This window comes from Balaenoptera ricei, chromosome 5 (genome assembly GCF_028023285.1).
Source record: "Balaenoptera ricei isolate mBalRic1 chromosome 5, mBalRic1.hap2, whole genome shotgun sequence".
Lineage (NCBI taxonomy): Eukaryota > Metazoa > Chordata > Mammalia > Artiodactyla > Balaenopteridae > Balaenoptera > Balaenoptera ricei.
In genome coordinates this window covers 90,830,139-90,850,543 of record NC_082643.1, presented here as the reverse complement: position 1 = coordinate 90,850,543, position 20,405 = coordinate 90,830,139, and the positions used below count along the sequence as shown (strand labels likewise).

Below are 20,405 nucleotides of genomic sequence, written 5' to 3'. Positions count from 1 at the left end.
GGCTTCCCCACCTGAGGGGATTATTGAATAAGAGTGTTCTTAGGCTAAGGCCATTGCTAAAAATCAAAGCTGGCCCTTTGCTGGAGAGGGATAGGGGTCCTGTGCTAGGGGATCTGCATTCAGAGCAGTTGCCTAAACACCTCCCACCACTGAGTGTGGCTATGGAGGGTGAGGGGACCTGGAAGTGTAATCACCATACACTTGGTCACCTGTGTATCCCTGATGGGCGACAACAGTAAGAGCCAACACTTTGAATGCCTACTGATGTAGGCATTTCCAGGGGCATTGTCTTAAACATTCCATCCCAAAAGTCCTTCCCACTTACACAGGAATAGGCCAAGGCTCAAGAAGGTCACCGCCCCGCACTGAGTTTCACAGCCATAATTGGCATAGTGGGATTTAAACTCAGATCCAGTGACGTGGAAGACCATAGGTTTCTGCACCCCTTGGTGCCTTTCTTGAGAACTCATCTTTGTGACCTGGGAGAACTGGGAAAGTGTGAGGAGCAGACCGACGTGCTGGATGCCACTCTGGTCCCCCTGGTCCAAGGCAGCATCAGTAAGGGGCCTTGCACTCTATCTCAGACAAGTCATTCCACTCTCCATTCTCTGGGCCTCAGTCTTTTTTAAAAAATGTATCGGAGGGTGGATTGATGGTCTCAGAGGCACATTCTCAAAAATGACACTCCCAGAATTCAATTATAGGCTGGGGCTAGGGGTTGGGGTCTAAGGGGGGTAGATAGAAAAGAATGAGAAGATCCACTTGGGTAAATCTTCTGAATTGGGAATACATCCCGGAGACAAGAATGAGGGCATCAGGAGATGCACTGGCACTCATCGGGCCAAGTACAGAGTTGAGGCCAGGTTCATGAAAAGAGAAGACGAGAGGGGGACTTGCTGATGAAAGTGGTTGAAGGATGGGAGGGTGTAGGGTGAAGGGACAAGAGGAACAGGGGTGGATGGGAAACTAGGTCACAGAGGCAGAGTCAGGGCATCAGAGAAGCACTGGGGAGAAGCCTGAGGAAGCAAGATGCCCAAGATGAAAGTCTGGAGGCTGGTACCTATGGCCAGCTGGTCTTGACCGGAGACTTCTGTTACTCAGCACCCACCTAACCCCCATCACGTGGCCATGGGTTTGTTTTTCAGGAAAGGTGGCCGGGCAGTTCTTCAGCAACAACTCCATCATGTCCAACCCTGTGGCGGGGCTGGTGATCGGGGTGCTAGTGACTGTCCTGGTGCAGAGTTCCAGTACCTCCTCGTCCATTGTCGTCAGCATGGTGGCCTCCTCCTGTGAGTCCAAGAACCCATGAGCCCAGATAACATTTCAGGCATTTCCCTGTTCAGCTGGGGAGGCTGGGATTTACTCTGAATGTGGGCTTATCACCATGACTTTCTTATCTTGTCTAACTATGACGTGTTCTGCTTAGATCATAGGCAGTCTCCTGTTTCCCTTCCCATGGCTGAGTCTGAAAATTGGCCCCAAAGCTTGAAGACTCACTTCTGAATTCTCTAGAACTGTGTTATCCTGTCCAGCAGCCACTAGCTACATGTGGCTATTTCATTTTATTTAACCTTAAATTCAGCTGCTCAGTTGCAAGAGCTATATTTGAAGGGATCGGTAGTCATATGTGGCTAGTGGCTGCCATATTGGACCACATAGATTTAGAACATTTCATCACCGCTGTCAGGGCTAAGAATAAAGCTGTGTAATCACATCACACACTGGCTTTGGGGCAACTGAGCTTGGGGAGCTGACGTTCCAAACTTGAACCTGTTCAACATTTGCCCTGGCTAAGTTGAGACAGACCCTCTGGGGTGGACCAGTTTGAACTGGTTAATTTTCAGCCCAAACCAGCATTTTAGCTAAAATTACCTAGAACTTTTGGGGGCCAAATTAGAAAAAGTTATTCATTACTTCTCCAAAATACTTTCATATGTTAGAACATGTGGCAATATATTCATTTTGTTAGAAAAAGAAATTATACTGCCATAAATTTGCCATAATAAATACACAAGTCCTTACACATTGTTTGTTGGTCTCTTTTAAGCTACCCTTGCATCTGTAATAGGGAGGACAGAGGAATTTAGAAGGAAACTTTTAAACTGGGGTCCACAAAATGGCTTTATGGAGACTCTGAATTCCCTGTAATTAAGTGCTGAAATTTTTTTTAATTTCACACTGTTTGATTTTATTTTTAATCCATAGGAATTAGAAATTGAAACTGAACAATATTTTACAGAAAGTAAAATTTTTTACTTATTTTTTTTATTTTTTATATTTTTTTGGTACACGTGCATATTTCTATGGTGAGCTGTCCAAGCTTTTGTCAGATTCACAGCGAGGTGCAGACCCTAAAGAGGTTAAGAACTGATGCTTTAGGGGATTGCCAGCCTGAATGTGACCAGCTTGCCTTGGGCCACACCAGGAACATGGCCAAGCTGCCTTCCTCAACTTACTAACTTGATAACTTACTCTTTTCCACCCTCCAGTGCTGAATGTGCAGGCTGCCATCCCCATTATCATGGGGGCCAACATTGGGACCTCCATCACCAACACCATTGTGGCGCTCATGCAGGCAGGAGACCGGAGTGAGTTCAGAAGGTAGGAGGCTCAGTATCAGCCTTTGCCACCAGCCATTGGGGTTGACCAGGTTGTCCTAACTACTATTAACATTAGAGCATGTTTGTTATCCCTAGACCTCTTCAGAAATAGACACAGTGGAGTATGGCTGGGGTTGGGATCACATACTTATCAGTTGATTAAACTCAGCTCCCTGATATGCAGGCCTGGGATAATAGTATCTATCACTGCCGCGTTGTCTAAAGGAGTTAACACAATCATGCAGATAAATGCTTATCAAGGTGCCTGGCACACAGTCAGGGCTGCCTGAATACAAGTCCTAGCTAGAAGCTTGACCTGTGGTGTAAAACAAGGCCAGTTAGAATAGGATTTACTGTCTCACCTAGAAATAATTATTACCTCCTAAAGCTTCCATTTTTTGCCAGCTCAACCCATGCCACTTTTTCTTCTTCACTCACATGCCAATAAAAGGCAACATACAGCCTTTGTGAATGTGTAAGATCTAAAAATGGGGCAGGATAAATACAGGCAAAGGAAACCCTTTTCTTCCAAAAGTTTCATGTGAAAATTAAGCACATTTCCCAGCCTCTCTTCTAACTGGTGATGGGCTTCTTCCACAGCTTGTTAAAATAGAGAAGCAGTCCCCATCCAAAAAAACCGAACACTCTAAATTGAAAAAATACATGCCCCACAATGGTCATAGCATCATTATTTACCAAGATACGGAAGCAACCTAAGTGTCCATCAAGAGATGAATGGAAGAGTGATGCATACACGCACACGCGCGCGCACACACACACACACACACACACACAATGGAATACTACTCAGCCACAAAAAAAAAAAGAGATTTTGTCATTTGCAGCAACATGGATGGACTTGGAGGGCATTTTTCTAAGTGAAATAAGTCAGACAAAGAAAGACAAATACTATATGATATCACTTATATGTGAAATCTAAAAAATATAACAAACTAGTGAGACTAGTTTGTTAAAAGAAGCAGACTCACAGATATGAGAACAAACTAGTGGTTACCAGTGGGGAAAGGGAAGGGGGAGGGGCAAGATAGGAGTAGGGGAGTAAGAGGTACAAACTATTAGATATAAAATAAGCTGCAAGGATGTATTGTGGGGAATATAGCCAATATTTTATAAGAGCTATAAATGGAGTATAACCTTTAAAAATTGTGAATCACTGTATTGAACACCTGTAGCTAATATAATATTGTACACCAACTATACTTCAACTGTGGCATCAGACATCATCAGACATCTGTGGCATCAGACAGATGACTGGCTGGCTGGGGGTCAGCTAACACCATCCCTCATCCATGGGTGGCAGTGGATGTCCTCAGAGACATTCATTTTCCCTCAACCATGGCTAAAGTCTGGACCCTGATGAAATGTTCTGAGGTCTAAATAATAATACACATTACCCAGGGTGTTTGCTAATTTGATCTTCTCAAGAAGCTAAGCAGACTTTTCTATGCCCCATTTTATTAATATAGGAACACAAAGAGGTTAAGTAACTTCACTGAGGGGCATAGCTGGGACTCGATCCAGGTTTTCTTATTGGAAATTTTGGGTTCTTTTCACTGTTACACTAATTTTTACCCCTGGATGTATAAATATACGATCTATGAAAGTGCCTGCACATAGGAATATAATTGGCCTAGCTCACCCCCTGTTTGGGATATTTAAATAGATTGCTTTCAGTAACATCTTTGGAGATGTGTATCATTCTTTCCTGGTAATTTTTTCCTGGATAGATTACTGTATCAAACACACCTATAAGACTCTTTAAACATTTTGCCAAACTACAAAGAAATATTTGTATCACTTTGCATCAGCAGTGTATGAAAATGTCTTAAATCACCCTCTCCAGGAAGAATAAGTTAACTTTGTAAAATATTGTAAAATATTAGTTAAAATGGTACGTGAAAATTTGTACTTGCAAATAAATAAATTGGAAATTTCTTTTATTACTGGTGAAGTTAAGCATTTCCCCCTACGTGTTTAATAGCTTCTGTCCCTTCATGTCCCATCTTCTATTTGTTTTGGGTATTTCTTGACATGCAGATTTTTTTTAAAGGAGCATTTTTTCACTGAGGGGAAAAAACTATAGAGTTTTTTTAAATCTGGAGATAGGTAAGATGGAATTCAGGGGGAATCAGTGAACCTTCTCCGGTAGATGCAAATTGTGGTATATATTAGCTTTGTTTCCTGTAGAGACTGTTCAAATATTTGATCAAAGTCTCAAGATGTTACAGTTAAGAATTCAATTGTGTAGAGGGCTCTGATGGTAACCTTCATACTGGCCCCTGCCTTTCCAAAAGGAAGGTCGTCTTCCATATGCATGATTTGAAAGTGGTCTTGATGAAGTTTTCTCAAACAGTGCTCCCTGAACTAATAATTGCAGCCACAACACATCTAGTTCCCTTTTCCCCAAGCAGAGCAAACTGTGTACTGTCTGATCTGGTGGGAAAGGTTCTGCTGGACAGTGGGAGACAAGGGTCCTGGACCCAGTGCTCCTGCAGTGGTCTTCAATTCCTCTGTGCTCGCTGGCCTTTAGTTTCCTCATCTGCTGAATGGGGATCTTCATACCACTCACTTTGGGGATTGCTGTGAGAACAAAAGTGAGACTGTACACCTCTATGCACTCAGATAGGTGGCACCTGGCCGGTGATACAAGTGATGACCTGCCTAGATGGTGCCCAGTCGCTTGTTGACTAGTCTGGCTCAGGACGGGGTTCCCCTCCTGCAGGGCCTTTGCAGGGGCCACGGTCCATGACTTCTTCAACTGGCTCTCTGTGTTGGTGCTCCTGCCTCTGGAGGCTGCCACCCATTACCTGGAGCGCCTGACCAACCTGGTAGTGGAGACCTTCAACTTCAGGAATGGAGAGGATGCCCCGGAGCTTCTGAAAGTGATCACAGATCCCTTCACGAAGCTCATTATACAGGTAACCCGTCTTCCTGCAGAGAGGGAAAGGCCCCAACACCCTCCCCTGCTCCCCCCTCACCGGGCTGGGACGGAAGAGATGGATGAGGGTCTGTAAAAACTGCCCTTTGGCTGCTCTGAAAAAAGCCAAGGGAGGCAGAACTTCAGGGACACCCAATGAGATGGAGTAATTGGCCTTTATTATCTCCTTGATTTCAACAATTGTATCATCTTTATTAGGATGGGGGCAGGTGGCGGGGGTGAGCTCTGCTCTAGACTCAAGGACTCTCTCCTGGACACCTGGGCGCTTTGTTCCCACTACTGGCCTCAGCACCCGTGGGCTCACTGATTAAAGTAGCACCCTGCTCCCAGCCAAAGAGGAAGAGTTTACTGCCTTTCCTTCCATCTCACCCCTCTGCTCACTAGGGTCTGCCCATATTATTGAAATAAATGAAAGAAGGCTTTGTGGATGTTGCCTTGGGGAGAAGGGGCCAGTTTGGACCTTGCCCTTTCACTCTTACCTTCTGTTTTTTCTTCTGTCATTCAGTCATCTGATGAATATCTACTGCATGCTTCTTAGATACGGGTTCATTGTTCATACAATCATTCATTTATTGAGCACGCACTGACATCTGGGTGCTGTGCTCTGCCCTGAGAGTGCAGATAGAGTGAGTCCCAGATCACCCCTTCAGTGCGGTTCACATCCTCAGCCCCTTTTAACAGCTTAACATCTGTCCCACATCAGTTCTGAGAACGTGCTGACTCTCTTCTGTCCATTGCCTTCCTCAGCTGGATAAAAAAGTTATCAACCAAATTGCAATGAATGATGAAACAGCCAAAAACAAGAGTATGATCAAGATTTGGTGTAAAACTTTTACCAACGTGGTAAGTTTCTGAGAATATTGCTGGGTGGGTGAACTCTTGTGTCTATACTTGATAAAGCAAGATCTTGCATTTAGATTGGGCATATAAAAGGTAAGGGGAAAGAAAAATCAGGGATTCCTGAAAAATCAAAACTAGCCAGTGAGAATCCTTAAGTCCTTGAATGCTAGATGGACAGACATTATACAGTAGGACAGACAGAACCAGCCCACATCATGGACCCATTATTCCTGGCTTGTTATTTTCATGTCTCCTGGCTTACCTCTGGCTGCCTCCTTGCTTCCATTTATGAAGGGACCCACGGAAGCAGTGCATCATGCTTACGGTGCACGAATTGATATGGGTCTCCCCTGACGCCTCGCATTTCCTGCCATTCCCCACCAGAAATGAGTGTTATGGACTATACATAGCATTTCTCATGTTTGCCACCCAGACTGAGAGGAATGTCACCGTCCCCTCTCCTGACAACTGCACCTCTCCTTCCCTCTGTTGGACGGATGGTTTGCACACCTGGACCATCAAGAACGTGACCCACCAGGAGAACATTGCCAAGTGTGAGTGAAACTCACAGAGCATCAGCCGCCAGGACAGGCTGTCTGGGGTGATGATGGGTGTTTCCTATCTGTGTGGAGCCCCAGTAAGTGAAGGAAAGAAGGGCAGTGAGATTCACTGAACACCAATCCTACAATGGCCAATGAGCTGTGAGCTTTCAGAGCAGAGGAGACTAAGGCTTAGGGACAGGGGACAGGCCCAAGGTCCCCCGGTAAGGGGCAGAACTAGGACTTGATATTCAGCTCCTCTGGCAGTTCCAGACGGATTCAGAACTCATCAACAGATACCAGAGTGCTCCTTCTATGTGCTTCAGTATCTCTTTGGCAGTAACTCTAGGCAGATGACAGCCTGATTTGAAGGAGATGTGGGGCACACACAGAACACATTCACCCTCAAGTCATGAGTCCCTACGGTACAGCAGGCCCCATATAGCAGGGCTATAGCACTGAACAAAGCAGTGAGCCTGCATAATGCTCCAGTTCTTTAAGAAGCTATACTGTTGCCTCTGGACTCTTTTATGGCCCTGACGTGAGTTCTTCTAATTATTTATTCCTTATATACCCATTTGCATATCTCTGCTTCTCCTCTTCTCTGTGCACCCCACATTAATTCTGAGCCATATACCTTAGTACTCCAATTGTGCTTTACCTCACAGAATCAAGTGAACGTATCACCTCCCGTGTTCTAGGTGCTATACATCCATTGATATAACCATGTTTTTCTGGAATCATCATGGGGACACACAGGGATTTTTAAAAAACACAAGGAGTTTTATAATTAACAATAGCTCCCACTCTGACTTGCCCATCCTATCCCACCTTGCTCCTCAAATACTTCGTGGTAGGTATCCTCATTATCATGAGTAAAACACAACATGGGATTTAGAGGCAGAAGAATGGGGCTGGAAGCCTGGGTCTGCCCCTGGATTTCACTACATCTTCACCCTCATGAGATCCCATTGGCCAGAACATAGCCTCACGGCTACACTTAGCTGCAAGGGAGGCTGGAAAGTGTGGTCTTTATTCTGGGCTGCCTTGCTCTGTGTCAAGCTGACAACCAAGATTCTGTTACTCTGAGACAGAAGGACGCTGGGGAATAAGTAACACTCTGTGGCTGTCAAGGGTTCCATGCCCTCCTAACGAGGGCTTTGTATGGTCTCTCCAGGCCAGCACATCTTCGTGAATTTCAACCTCCCGGATGTTGTTGTGGGCACCATTCTGCTGGTAGTCTCCCTGCTGGTCCTCTGTAGCTGCCTGATCCTAATTGTCAAGCTCTTGGGCTCTGTGCTCAGGGGGCAGGTAGCTGTTGTCATCAAGAAGACCATCAACACTGGTAAGCACACTGCCCCCCATTCTGGACCTTCTAGGGGATAGTGTCACTGTGGTCCCTCCAGGGGCGCTCCTTTTGATTCTCCTCTAGCAGTGGCCTCTGCATGGAGTTTCTCTCTGGGCTCTGAAAAGTTGAGGAAGTTAAGATGCCATTCACCCTTGAAATCTTCCTTAGGGTCTTGGGTGCAGCCTGGGGAGAAGGTGCAAGCTTCCATCAGATGTTTGCAAGGTCCTGAGAAAGCGCCAGCTCAAATCCAGAGAGCTGTGAGATAGGCCTTCCTTCCTGGCAGGTTCCCTGTTTGCCCAGGACTTTACTGGGTCTGTCAGGATACCTTAGGAGAAGGTTAACAGAAGTCCACCATGGTCCCTACTTCCCTTCGACTCTTGGGAAGAAAATGTGGTTCTGGATAAATACGTCAGCATCTTGAGGCAGCCAGTCAGATTCCATTGCTGAGAATGGCGTCCTGGCCAATGAAAATATACCCCATAAACTCTCCCTGTGAAATGGGGCCGAGGATATCTACCTCTCAGGGTTGTCACGAGGGTGAGCTGAGTACCCGTGCCCTGGACGCTTGCTGGCTGTGCAGGGCCTGATCCTGTGCTGGTGGTGCCGAGGACGGGGTCTATAGGGCTTCCAAGCTGCTTCATATCCTCACTGCTCTTTTAGGTGGAAACAAAGGTGGAGGGTATGCAGCATTGGGAGACCAGGACAGGAGGAAAGATAGAGGTCTGAATGGTCCAAGTGTTTTGTCATTACTCAGCTGCTGTAGCAAATTCTTGTAGGCTGGGTGGCTTAAACAACAGAAATTTGTTTCTCACAGCCCTGGAGACTGGGAGGTCCATGGTCAGGGTGCCAGCACAGTTGGGTTCTGCTGAGGACCCACTTCCTGGTTTACAGATGGCCGCCTTCTCACTGTGTCCTCACATGGAAGAGAGAGTGGAGAGGAAGCAAGCTCTCCCTTCTATAAGGGTACTAATCCACTCATGAAGACTCCAACCTCCTGACCTAATCACCTCCCAAAGGCCTCACTTCCTAATACAATCACATTAGGGGGTCAGGGTTTCAACATATGAATTGGGGGAAGGGGGAACGACACAAACATTCTGTCCATGACAGATGGGTTCAGCATTTAGAACTCCAGTGAACTGTATTTTTGTCTTCATAACACGTACCCACATCCTTGGTTCCACCATCTGAATATGCAAGGTGAAAGGATGCTGAAAATCCAATTTGCAATTTCAGACTTGGTATGGGGTGGGGAGGAGTTTACACAACCTCAACCTCTGGCCCAGCCGTGCCCCCTGGGTCCTGTGGAGATGCCAGCTGGGCCTCCAACCCATGCCTTCCCCAGAAGGATTGTGACGCATCTCTTATCCTCTGCGTTCCAGATTTCCCTTTCCCCTTTGCCTGGGTGACTGGCTACCTGGCCATCCTTGTGGGGGCGGGGATGACCTTCATCGTTCAGAGCAGCTCTGTGTTCACGTCTGCTATGACCCCTCTGATCGGTGAGTTTCTCCCTGGGTCTCCCTCTGGCCGACATTACCATCTTCTGTCATCCTCTGGGGCTGATGCTATGGGCTTTGTATTTTCACCCCCCCCCTCCCCAGGTATCGGTGTGATATCCATTGAGAGGGCGTATCCACTCACGCTGGGCGCCAACATCGGTACCACCACCACCGCCATCTTGGCCGCCTTAGCTAGCCCAGGCAGTACTTTGAAGAGCTCGCTCCAGGTCAGGAAATGCTGCATGGGGCAGGGGCTCTGTGGGTGGGATCCAACCCTATCCATGGTCTTGTAAGCAGATGGTTTTTAACCAAGAAACCAAGCCAAGCTTTTCTCTGTTATGTCCAAAACTGTGATGTGGAGAAGCCACGGAGAGACAGATTTGAGAGCAAAGCCATCTACTCCTTAGAGTGGTAGTCAAGACTCCCATCACCAGGGGTTGTTTAAACAAAGGTGGGGTGGCCATTTTACTAGAGGTGGAAAGGGTATCCAGGAAGCGTAGATACCACTGTCCGTCTCCTTGCCCTCCTCTTGGTGAACTCTGCCTGGGCACTGGGAGGTCACCTGTGTCTTGAGCCTGGCATTGAGAAGAATCAGGGGGACCTGCCTTGCCTGGATCAACTAGGTGACCTTGGGCAAGATGACCTTTGGTGTTTGAATCACTGTGCCACCATTTACACAGGAAGTGCCCTTAGGTGACCTAACCTTTGAGCATCAATTCCCTCATCTGAAAAATGGGAACCATAATCCCTATCTCATTAGGATTATTATAAGGATCTGATGAGGCACTGTCTAAAGCCATGCTGTTGATAGAAATATAGAGTGAGTGTAGAATATGTGAACCACCCATGAAATCTGAAATTTTTTAGTAGCCACAGTTTCAAAAGGTAAAAAAGGAACAGGGAGATTAATTTTAATAATGTGTTTGATTGAACCCATTATCATTTCAACATGTAACTGATCTAAAAATATGGTGATATTTTACATTCCTTTTTGGACTGAGTCTTTGAAATCCAGTGTGTATTTTATGCTTATGCCACATCTCAATAGATAGTGGCTAATGTATCGGACAGGGCTGGTCCAAAGCCCTTAGCATCATGCTTGGTACCTGGTGGGCACACCTAGCAAAGTGCGTGGCCTCTGGAGACAGGCTACCTGGGTTTGAATCTCATCTCCCACCTGTGTGACTCTAGGAAAATAGCTAGACCTCATGGTGCCTCAGTTTCCTCCTGCATGAAATGGAGATAATGTTGCCAACTCAGGATATTTTTTGAGGATTGAAGTAATCCATAAAAGTGCTTGGAATTGTTGCCTCCCCCATAGTAAGCGCTCTATAAACATCAGCTGCTGCTGCTATTATCTTTATTAACTGTAACCATCTTTCCTTGTCTCTCCCCTCCCTGACATAGGGCCACTGAGCCAAGAAAGCCAGCTATCTTGCACACCTTTCCTTCTGCCCCACCAGCTCTTAACTGCTCAGTTGGAAGCGGCAGGGTCAAGGCACTGGGTGGCAGCGGGCACATTCATGAAGTTCATTGTTAGATTTGGCCTAAAGGACTTCAGGCCCTGAAAACTGAGCTGTGATTCAGCCAGTCACCTCCCTTGCCCTCCCTCGCCCTCCCTCCCTTACCCCCCAGACACATAGTAGGACCTCAGGTAATACGGGTCCCACTCTGGGCTGAGCTATGAAGACGAGGAAGACTCAGGCCTCCGCTACTAGACGACGCCCTCTTCTCCCCGACCCCACCGTGCAGCAGACCCGTTCACCTGTCCAACCTCTTGCGTTTCAGATTGCCCTGTGCCACTTTTTCTTCAACATCTCAGGCATCTTGCTGTGGTACCCAATCCCGTTCACCCGCCTGCCCATCCGCCTGGCCAAGGGGCTGGGCAGCATCTCAGCTGAGTACCGCTGGTTTGCCGTCTTCTACCTGGTCATCTTCTTCTTCCTGATCCCTCTGGCTGTGTTTGGCCTCTCGCTGGTCGGCTGGCCAGTGCTGGTGGGTGTGGGGGCGCCCATCATCTTTGTGGTCTTCCTGGTGGTGGTCCTCAGGCTCCTGCAGTCCCACTGCCCGCGCGTCCTGCCCCACAAGCTCCAGAACTGGAACTTCCTGCCGCCGTGGATGCACTCACTGAAGCCCTGGGACAAACTCATCACTGCGTCCACCAGCTGCTGCCGGCGGCTCTGCTGCCGTACCTGCTGTCTGCTGTGTGGTTGCCCCAAGTGCTGCCGCTGCAGCAAGTGCTGTGAAGACCTGCAGGAGGAGCAGGACGTCCCCGTTAAGTCCCCCGAGGCTTTTGCTAACATGGCCATGGACAAAGAGGCCCAGGACGGGGTCCCCAAGTCCGAGGTGGATGCCTCGGGCACAAAAACCATTTCCAGCATCACAGCCTTGTAGGTAGGAGCTGCCTGGAGGCGGGAGGAGGGCCCTACCGCCCACAGGGCTCCCGCTCCCTCCTGGTTCTTCCTCCACCTTGGGAGGGTTTGTTCCCCGTTGAGAAATGACATCCCTCCCGACTCTCATTCCCTGGCCCAGCGTATCAGCCCGCACAGTAGTTTCATCTCAGCCCCATGCTGCCTGGGTCCTCCAGGCCCGGGAAGGTGCAGAACAACACTGAAAGAGAATTAGATAGTGAAACCTGGCCAGAGAGGTGATCACACCCGCTCCCACACACAGTGGGGTTGGTCAGTAGGACTTTTTTTCAGACCATCCCCTTGCAAAGGAAAAGCCCCAAGGGAGGAATTTATGGCAGGTTCTTTGTCAAAGGTGCATATACACATACACTTTTCTTTATTATGATCCAGCTCAGACTTCTCTCTTTTACCAAAGACCAACTTCAACCAAGAGCAGCTGCCCCCATGTGTCCCAGAGCAGCCCAATTCAGGGCAAATGGTGTCATTGTTGGGGACTTGGGCGAAGACCATAGATGTGGGCCTTTCCCCCTTCTCAGTGCTCCCCACGTCCCCTGTCAGGGTTTTCTCACCTGGGCAGGGAGGGTTAGTCCCAGTAGTTTACCTGCTGTGCCCTCCAGTTTCCAGGATGGGAGCCACATCTGAGCTACAGAGAGGGTTTCAGAGAGCTTTGGCTCACCCGGCGCTCCAGTCTTCATAAGAAGAGAGTGGTCCTATCCCTGAGCTGACAGATGGAGGAAGAGAGCTGGGAAACGGGGAACATTTGGGGGAGATGTTTCAGCGGCCACAAAGGCCTCGGGTGCTTCTTAACCTGGCTCATTTAGAAGCCAAATTGGCAGACATTCTGGCTAAAGCTTAGTGCTGATAAAAATCATCCCTGCTGAGTCTTTTGGAATAAGATACGCAGTTTCTGAGTCCCCTCCACTGTGCCACCTTGAATCATAGGAAGCACCTGAGCATGGGCCAGCTCTGTGCCTCTCTCTGTCCTGTGCAAGATGACTATCTGGGTCAGCTTTCGGTGGTCAACTTTTGTCCATACATCCACCCACCCGTCCATCCATCTAAGCCAGAACCTCTTTCCCAGCATTCTCCCATACTCCCATAGATAGAAGAACTTTGACTTTCTGCCCGCTCTCCATGCCTGCAAAGCTCAAAACTGAGGGCAGAAACCAGGGCATGTCATCAAGTGGCAGTGGGGTCCATGTGTGTCTGTGGGACCGAGAAGTGTGCTCTTTCTTGTCCCAGATGCCTTCTCTGTGCCTTCGAGAGCCCCCTGTGGTATGTACACCTCCTCTTTCCCTTGCTTCTCATCCTCAACAACCCCAGGTCTCCCCAGAGAGTGAGTGAGCTTCAACAGAGTCTGGGAAAAGGGGTCAGTGCAGACGTGCCTCCAGACCCTGCCCTCCCCCATCCTAGCTTCTCCATCACTTTCATAGGTTGTAGTACCAAAATGAGCCTTCCCCTGACCTTCCCTGTGTAGATACGGATTCCCAAACAGAGCCATTGATACTCTATATTTATACTCATGCAATGTACAGCATTTTTCATAAGTTATATAGTAAATAGTTCTGTGATTTGTGTCATGAAGTGCTCTCATGTGGAAACAAGGCTGGCTTCTACTAAGAAAGACCACCTTTGTATATTTTGTAATCCTGCCTTTTAAACTGCTTCTGCAGCCACACCCGTGTCACACACCCTGTAAATATGTAAGTTAAACCTGGGCAGGACTGTGGCCTTCTTTGTACTCTGATGATTTTTAAAAATTGAATCCTTGTACCTGCGTTGATTTTTTTTTTTTTTTTTTTTTTTTTACTGGTTGTGGGAAATGAAAAAATAAAAAAAGATAATCAAACCCAAAAGGAGCAGGTTGCTTTCAATTACAGGGAAATGAGGGCCTCCTGGGTCTATTTCCTAAAAATTTGAGGTCTTTCTCATTTCATATCACTACTGACCAAAAGCACCAGCTATATAATTTGTGGAGCCCCTCGTTCAAAAAGTGGGAAAAGTGCCGTAAGTACTAAAAATACCAAGCTTTCCTTTCTTCCACGGTTTCTCTCTTGACTTGTCTTTTTTTAAAATTGCTATTTAATGCTATTCTAAGTTGAAATTTAGAAATTATTAGCATGAATTATTTTTCTTTAACATCTTTATTGGAGTATAATTGCTTTACAATGTTGTGTTAGTTTCTGCTGTATATCAAAGTGAATCAGCTATACATATACATATATCCCCATATCCTCTCCCTCTTGCATCTCCCTCCCTCCCTCCCTATCCCACCCCTCTAGGTGGTCACAAAGCATGGAACTGATCTCCCTGTGCTATGCGGCTGCTTCCCACTAGCTATCTATTTTACATTTGGTAGTGTAGATATGTCCATGCCACTCTCTCATCATGTCGTCCCAGCTTTCCCTTCCCCCTCCCTGTGTCCTCAAGTCCATTCTCTACATCTGCGTCTTTTTTACTGTCCTGCCCCTAGGTCCATCAGGACCATTTTTTCTTTTTTTTTTTTTAGATTCCATATATATGTGTTAGCATACGGTATTTGTTTTTCTCTTTCTGACTTACTTCACTCTGTATGACAGACTCTAAGTCCATACGCCTCACTACAAATAACTCAATTTCGTTCCTTTTCATAGCTGAGTAATATTCCATTGTATATATGTGCCATAGCTTCTTTATCCATTTATCTGTCGATGGACACTTAGGTTGCTTCCATGTCCTGGCTATTGTAAATAGAGCTGAAATGAACATTGTGGTACATGACTCTTTCTGAATTACGGTTTTCTCAGGGTATATGCCCAGTAGTGGGATTGCTGGGTCATATGGTAGTTCTATTTTTAGTTTTTTAAGGAACCTCCATACTGTTCTCCATAGTGGCTGTATCAATGTACATTCCCACCAATGGTGCAAGAGGGTTCCCTTTTCTCCACACCCTCTCCAGCATTTATTGTTTGTAGATTTTTTGATGATGGCCATTCTGACTGGTGTGAGGTGATACCTCATTGTAGCTTTGATTTGCATTTCTCTAATGATTAATGATGTTGCGCATTCTTTCATGTGTTTGTTGGCAATCTGTATATCTTCTTTGGAGAAATCTCTATTTAGATCTTCTGCCCATTTTTGGATTGGGTTGTTTGTTTTTTTGATATTGAGCTGCTTGTATATTTTGGAGATTAATCCTTTGTCAGTTGCTTCATTTGCAAATATTTTCTTCCATTCTGAGGGTTGTCTTTTCATCTTGTTTATGGTTTCCTTTGCTGTGCAAAAGCTTTTCAGTTTCATTAGGTCCCATTTGTTTATTTTTGTTTTTATTTCCATTTCTCTAGGAGGTGGGTCAAAAAGGATCTTGTTTCGTTTTATGTCATAGAGTGCTCTGCCTATGTTTTCCTCTAAGAGTTTGATAGTGTCTGGCCTTACATTTAGGTCTTTAATCCATTTTGAGTTTATTTTTGTGTATGGTGTTAGGGAGTGTTTTAATTTCATTCTTTTACATGTAGCTGTCCAGTTTTCCCAGCACCACTTATTGAAGAGGCTGTCTTTTCTCCATTGTATATTCTTGCCTCCTTTATCAAAGATAAGGTGACCATATGTACGTGGGTTTATCTCTGGGCTTTCTATCCTGTTCCATTGATCTATATTTCTATTTCTGTTTTTGTGCCAGTACCATACTGTCTTGATTACTGTAGCTTTGTAGTATGGTATGAAGTCAGGGAACCTGATTCTTCCAGCTCTATTTTTCTTTCTCAAGATTGCTTTGGCTATTCAGGGTCTTTTGTGTTTCTATACAAATTGTGAAATTTTTTGTTCTAGTTCTGTGAAAAATGCCAGTGGTAGTTTGATAAGGATTGCATTGAATCTGTAGATTGTTTGGGGTACTATAGTCATTTTCACAATGTTGATTCTTCCAATCCAAGAACATGGTATATCTCTCCATCTGTTTGTATCATCTTTCATCTCTTTCATCAGTGTCTTATAGTTTTCTGCATACAGGTCTTTTGTCTCCTTAGGTAGGTTTATTCCTAGGTATTTTATTCTTTTTGTTGCAATGGTAAATGGGAGTGTTTCCTTAATTTCTCTTTCAGATTTTTCATCATTAGTGTTTAGGAATGCAAGAGCTTTCTGTGCATTAATTTTGTATCCTGCTACTTTACCAGATTCATTAATTAGCTCTAGTAGTTTTCTGGTAGCATCTTTAGGATTCTCTCTATATAGTATCATGTCATCTGCAAACAGTGACAGCTTTACTTCTTCTTTTCCAATTTGGATTCCTCTTATTTCTTTTTCTTCTCTGATTGCTGTGGCTAAAACTTCCAAAACTATGTTGAATAATAGTGGTGAGAGTGGGGATCCTTGTCTTGTTCCTGATTTTAGAGGAAATGGTTTCAGTTTTTCACCATTGAGGACAATGTTGGCTGTGGGTTTGTCATATATGGCCTTTATTATGTTGAGGTAAGTTCCATCTATGCCTACTTTCTGGAGAGTTTTTATCATAAATGGGTGTTGAATTTTGTAGAAAGTTTTTTCTGCATCTATTGAGATTGTCATATGGTTTTTATCCTTCAGTTTGTTAATATGGTGTGTCACATTGATTTATTTGCGTATATTGAAGAATCCTTGCATCCTGGGATAAACCCCACTTGATCATGGTGTATGATCCTTCTAATGTGCTATTGGATTCTGTTTGCTAGCATTTTGTTGAGGATTTTTGCATCTATGTTCATCAGTGATATTGGTCTGTACTTTTCTTTTTTTGTGACATCTTTGTCTGGTTTTGGTATCAGGGTAATGGTGGCCTCAGAATGAATTTGGGAGTGTTCCTCCCTCTGCTATATTTTGGAAGAGTTTGTGAAGGATAGGTGTTAGCTCGTCTCTAAATGTTTGATAGAATTCGCCTGTGAAGCCATCTGGTCCTGGGCTCTTGTTTGTTGGAAAATTTTTAATCACAGTTTCAATTTCAGTGCTTGTTATTGGTCTGTTTACATTTTCCATTTCTTCCTGGTTCAGTCTCAGAAGGTTGTGCTTTTCTGAGAATTTGTCCATTTCTTCCAGATTGTCCATTTTATTGGCATACAGTTGCTTATAGTAATCCCACATGATTCTTTGTATTTCTGCAGTGTCAGTTATTACTTCTTCTTTTTCATTTCTAATTCTGTTGATTTGAGTCTTCTCCCTTTTTTTCTTGATGAGTCTGGCTAATGGTTTATCAATTTTGTTTATCTTCTCAAAGAACCAGCTTTTAGTTTTATTGATCTTTGCTATTGTTTCCTTCATTTCGTTTTCATTTATTTCTGATCATAGCATGAATTTTTATGGTTCCTCTTTATATTGTGTGGTGCCAGATTTAAATACAAGCAAGAACTTTTTAGTTCAAATGCAGTATTGCTGGAAGTACACAACTTATATGTTGTGGCTCATTCATGTATTTTGCTCCCAGCAGCAGGGACACTGCACAAAACTCACTCAATTGTTTTAATTTCTTTTCTTGTTTGTGCACATTCTACTGACATTCCTTACCTTCCTGATGAGTAAGGAAGCAATGGAAGGGAGAAGAATTCCCGGCTGTCCTTTGCTTCTGCATCAGCATTTTCAGCCTTGAGTGGATTGCTAATGCAGGGAAGTAACACGAGTGAGGAAGGATGTGATAGGGCTTCTTATTTCTTTTGTTGTATTTGGACAAAATTTTGGTTTGAATGGAAAGCATGGTCTCTTGGGGGCCCCTGCTTGATCGGTTTTAGATGTAACACACCTGTAGTTTGAGTCTCGCTGTACTCCCACTTGTTGTGGGTCTACTGGAGTTCTGTACTCATGAGGCATTGCAAATGCTCTATGCAAATGAGTGGGGTGGCAAAGAACTGTGGGTGCACACCATGCCCATTTGCCTCTGTTCACACGCATGCTCCATTGCCCTATTGGACTTAACTTGCAAAACTAAGTTAAAAGATAAAATTGTCAAGAATTTCAGGACCCCAACAGCAGAGCATTTCAGCCAGGAATGAGGCCCTTCTGTGTGACTGCATGCTCAAGAAGCTGGCCCTGCCCACCACCCCATGCCAATCAAAGTGTTAAGGAAAAGTTGACTTAAATTAAGGAATGTGAGCAAGAAGACTCTAAATTGGTAGCAACTCTCTAGGGCAGCTGAAGCACGTGCAGAGGGCTGGGTCAGCACCACAGAATGGTGCTAAATTGGAGGTTGGGATCATTTGAAGAGCTGTGTTCCATCTCTGGTTGTGTCATTTACTAGCAAATCTAATAGACTTTCTCAATGTCAATTTCTTCTTCTGGAATATGGGACAGAAACCTTTGGCTTCCCAAGGTTATTAAAATGAGGCAATGTATATAAACGTTTAGCCCTGGGGTTGGTTTACTCCAAGTGCTTGGCATATAGTTATGCCTCAAAAGTGTACTGGACTAACATGCATGGCAGTCGTACAAGACACACTTCCCACACTTGTTTGCATTTTGCTTGAGTATTTCCAAAGTGTCATACCAAGTTAAGAAAGTTACTATCAAACCCAAGCCACAGAGGCCAGAACTGGCCTTGGATTCATTATTAGGATGAGCTAGACTAGTGTCATGTGATGAGTCTCCAAATGGACCTGGGTCAGTTGAGGGACAGGGCTACAAGCAGGTGGGGGGAGGGGGGAGACAGGATGCAAAGAACCCTTAGCCTTTAGGAAACTGTTGTATTGTCCTCTGAGTGACTCACTTTCTAGTCCCAGTCAAGGACGTGGTAGTGGGCATTGTTTTACAAGGATTTTTACATTATTTTTGTTAAAAATCCAATAGTTGGAGAGAGTTTATAACTGTCGACATTGTCATTTGCCCCATCCTTCCACATATTCCTGTTTGGTTCCCCAGAGGCAACCCTTTCCAATTCTTATAGTGCTTTCTTCTGGAATATTGCTCCATAACCATCATATGATTATAATGGCTTTTTCTTAATGCATCTATTCCTGTTTTTTGGTATATGAGATTTAGCTTTCACACCATCCCTCCACTGCTGCTCATTTTCCAAACCAATAATCAATAGTTATATTACTGTGATTATATGATTATGATAAATTGCAGAACTAAATAGTGAACCAACATTATTTTCTTTCTTGATTTGAAAATAATTCAATAACACATCAGTGCTGTCATATCTGTAAATATTTTTTTCTTTATTGTTCCAAAGTTTCTGATTACATTTTGGTTTCTCTCTTTTTCTTTTTCTTTTTTAAAAACTCTTATCCTCTTGACTCAGTCTGGAATAGTGGTTCTGTCTGCCTTTCAAACAACTGTCATCTTGGGCTTTGCCACTCTCCTAGGATGGCTACCCTGTTTTCTCGAGTTCATATTTGATATTTTTACTCTCTAGTTTGCTTGGATTACCCAAGACAGGGTACAAAAGAAAGAAAAAATTTGAGTCCATACTTACATGAAAATTTATTTTGTCTTTGCAGCCCAAAAAGCCCATCCCAAATTGCTGACCTATAATGTGGGCAAATAAAATCATGATTTTTTTTTTTAAGATTTCCTTCTTTTTTTTTTTTTTTAAGTATTTATTTTATTATTTATTTAGGTTGCAACAGGCCTTAGTTGTGGCATGCAGGCTTCTTAGTTGCAGCATGTGGAATCTAGTTCCCCAGCCAGGGATTGAACCTGGGCCCCCTGCACTGGGACCATGGAGTCTTACCCACTGGAGCACAAGGGAAGTCCCATGATTGTTTTTAAAGAACTAAGTTTCGGAGTTGTTTGTTACACAGCATTAGATAACTGATACAGAACCCAACTCCAAAGCAGAGACTTTTCCTGAAGTCCAGTGCTTTTCCTGCACTTCATTTTCAAGCACCTCTTCTTAGTATGGCTGCTTTGGTTTAATTCCTTCAGAGAATGTCTCCTATCTCCTGCCTGGAGTGGTAGAGCAGAACTACAGGTCCACCAACAGTGCATTATTTAATTATTAGCTTCAGCTCAATGTTATTGGTGTGTCATATTAGAATAAATCATCCTCCTCAGGTACAGGCTAACGTATTGGCTGTGAATAGAGGATAAATTATGCTGCCATGATATAAAATTATGCTTCCCCAGGAAACTCCCTGGCGGTCCAGTGGTTAGGACTCAGTGCTGGGGCCCAGGTTCGATCCCTGGTCAGGGAACTAAGATCCTGCAAGCCACTTGGCACAGCCAAAAAATAAATAAAATAAAATAAAATTATGCTTCCTCATTTGGT

The 20,405-nt window shown here is 44.7% G+C and overlaps 1 protein-coding gene across 5 annotated transcripts in view; it reads left to right on the top strand.

Moving 5' to 3' along the window:
- Window positions 1–14,010, top strand: part of SLC34A2 (solute carrier family 34 member 2) — a 61,311-nt gene extending 47,301 nt beyond the window's left edge. For all 5 annotated transcript variants that reach the window (XM_059923240.1, XM_059923239.1, XM_059923238.1 and 2 more), the window contains 9 exons: window positions 1,146–1,289; window positions 2,490–2,601; window positions 5,344–5,539; window positions 6,307–6,402; window positions 6,833–6,953; window positions 8,116–8,283; window positions 9,669–9,785; window positions 9,888–10,012; window positions 11,574–14,010. In XM_059923240.1, coding sequence (XP_059779223.1) covers window positions 1,146–1,289; window positions 2,490–2,601; window positions 5,344–5,539; window positions 6,307–6,402; window positions 6,833–6,953; window positions 8,116–8,283; window positions 9,669–9,785; window positions 9,888–10,012; window positions 11,574–12,179 — 1,685 coding nt within the window. In that variant the 3' untranslated portion in view covers window positions 12,180–14,010. The remainder of the gene's footprint in view (window positions 1–1,145; window positions 1,290–2,489; window positions 2,602–5,343; window positions 5,540–6,306; window positions 6,403–6,832; window positions 6,954–8,115; window positions 8,284–9,668; window positions 9,786–9,887; window positions 10,013–11,573) is intronic.
- The last annotated feature ends 6,395 nt before the right edge of the window (window positions 14,011–20,405 follow it).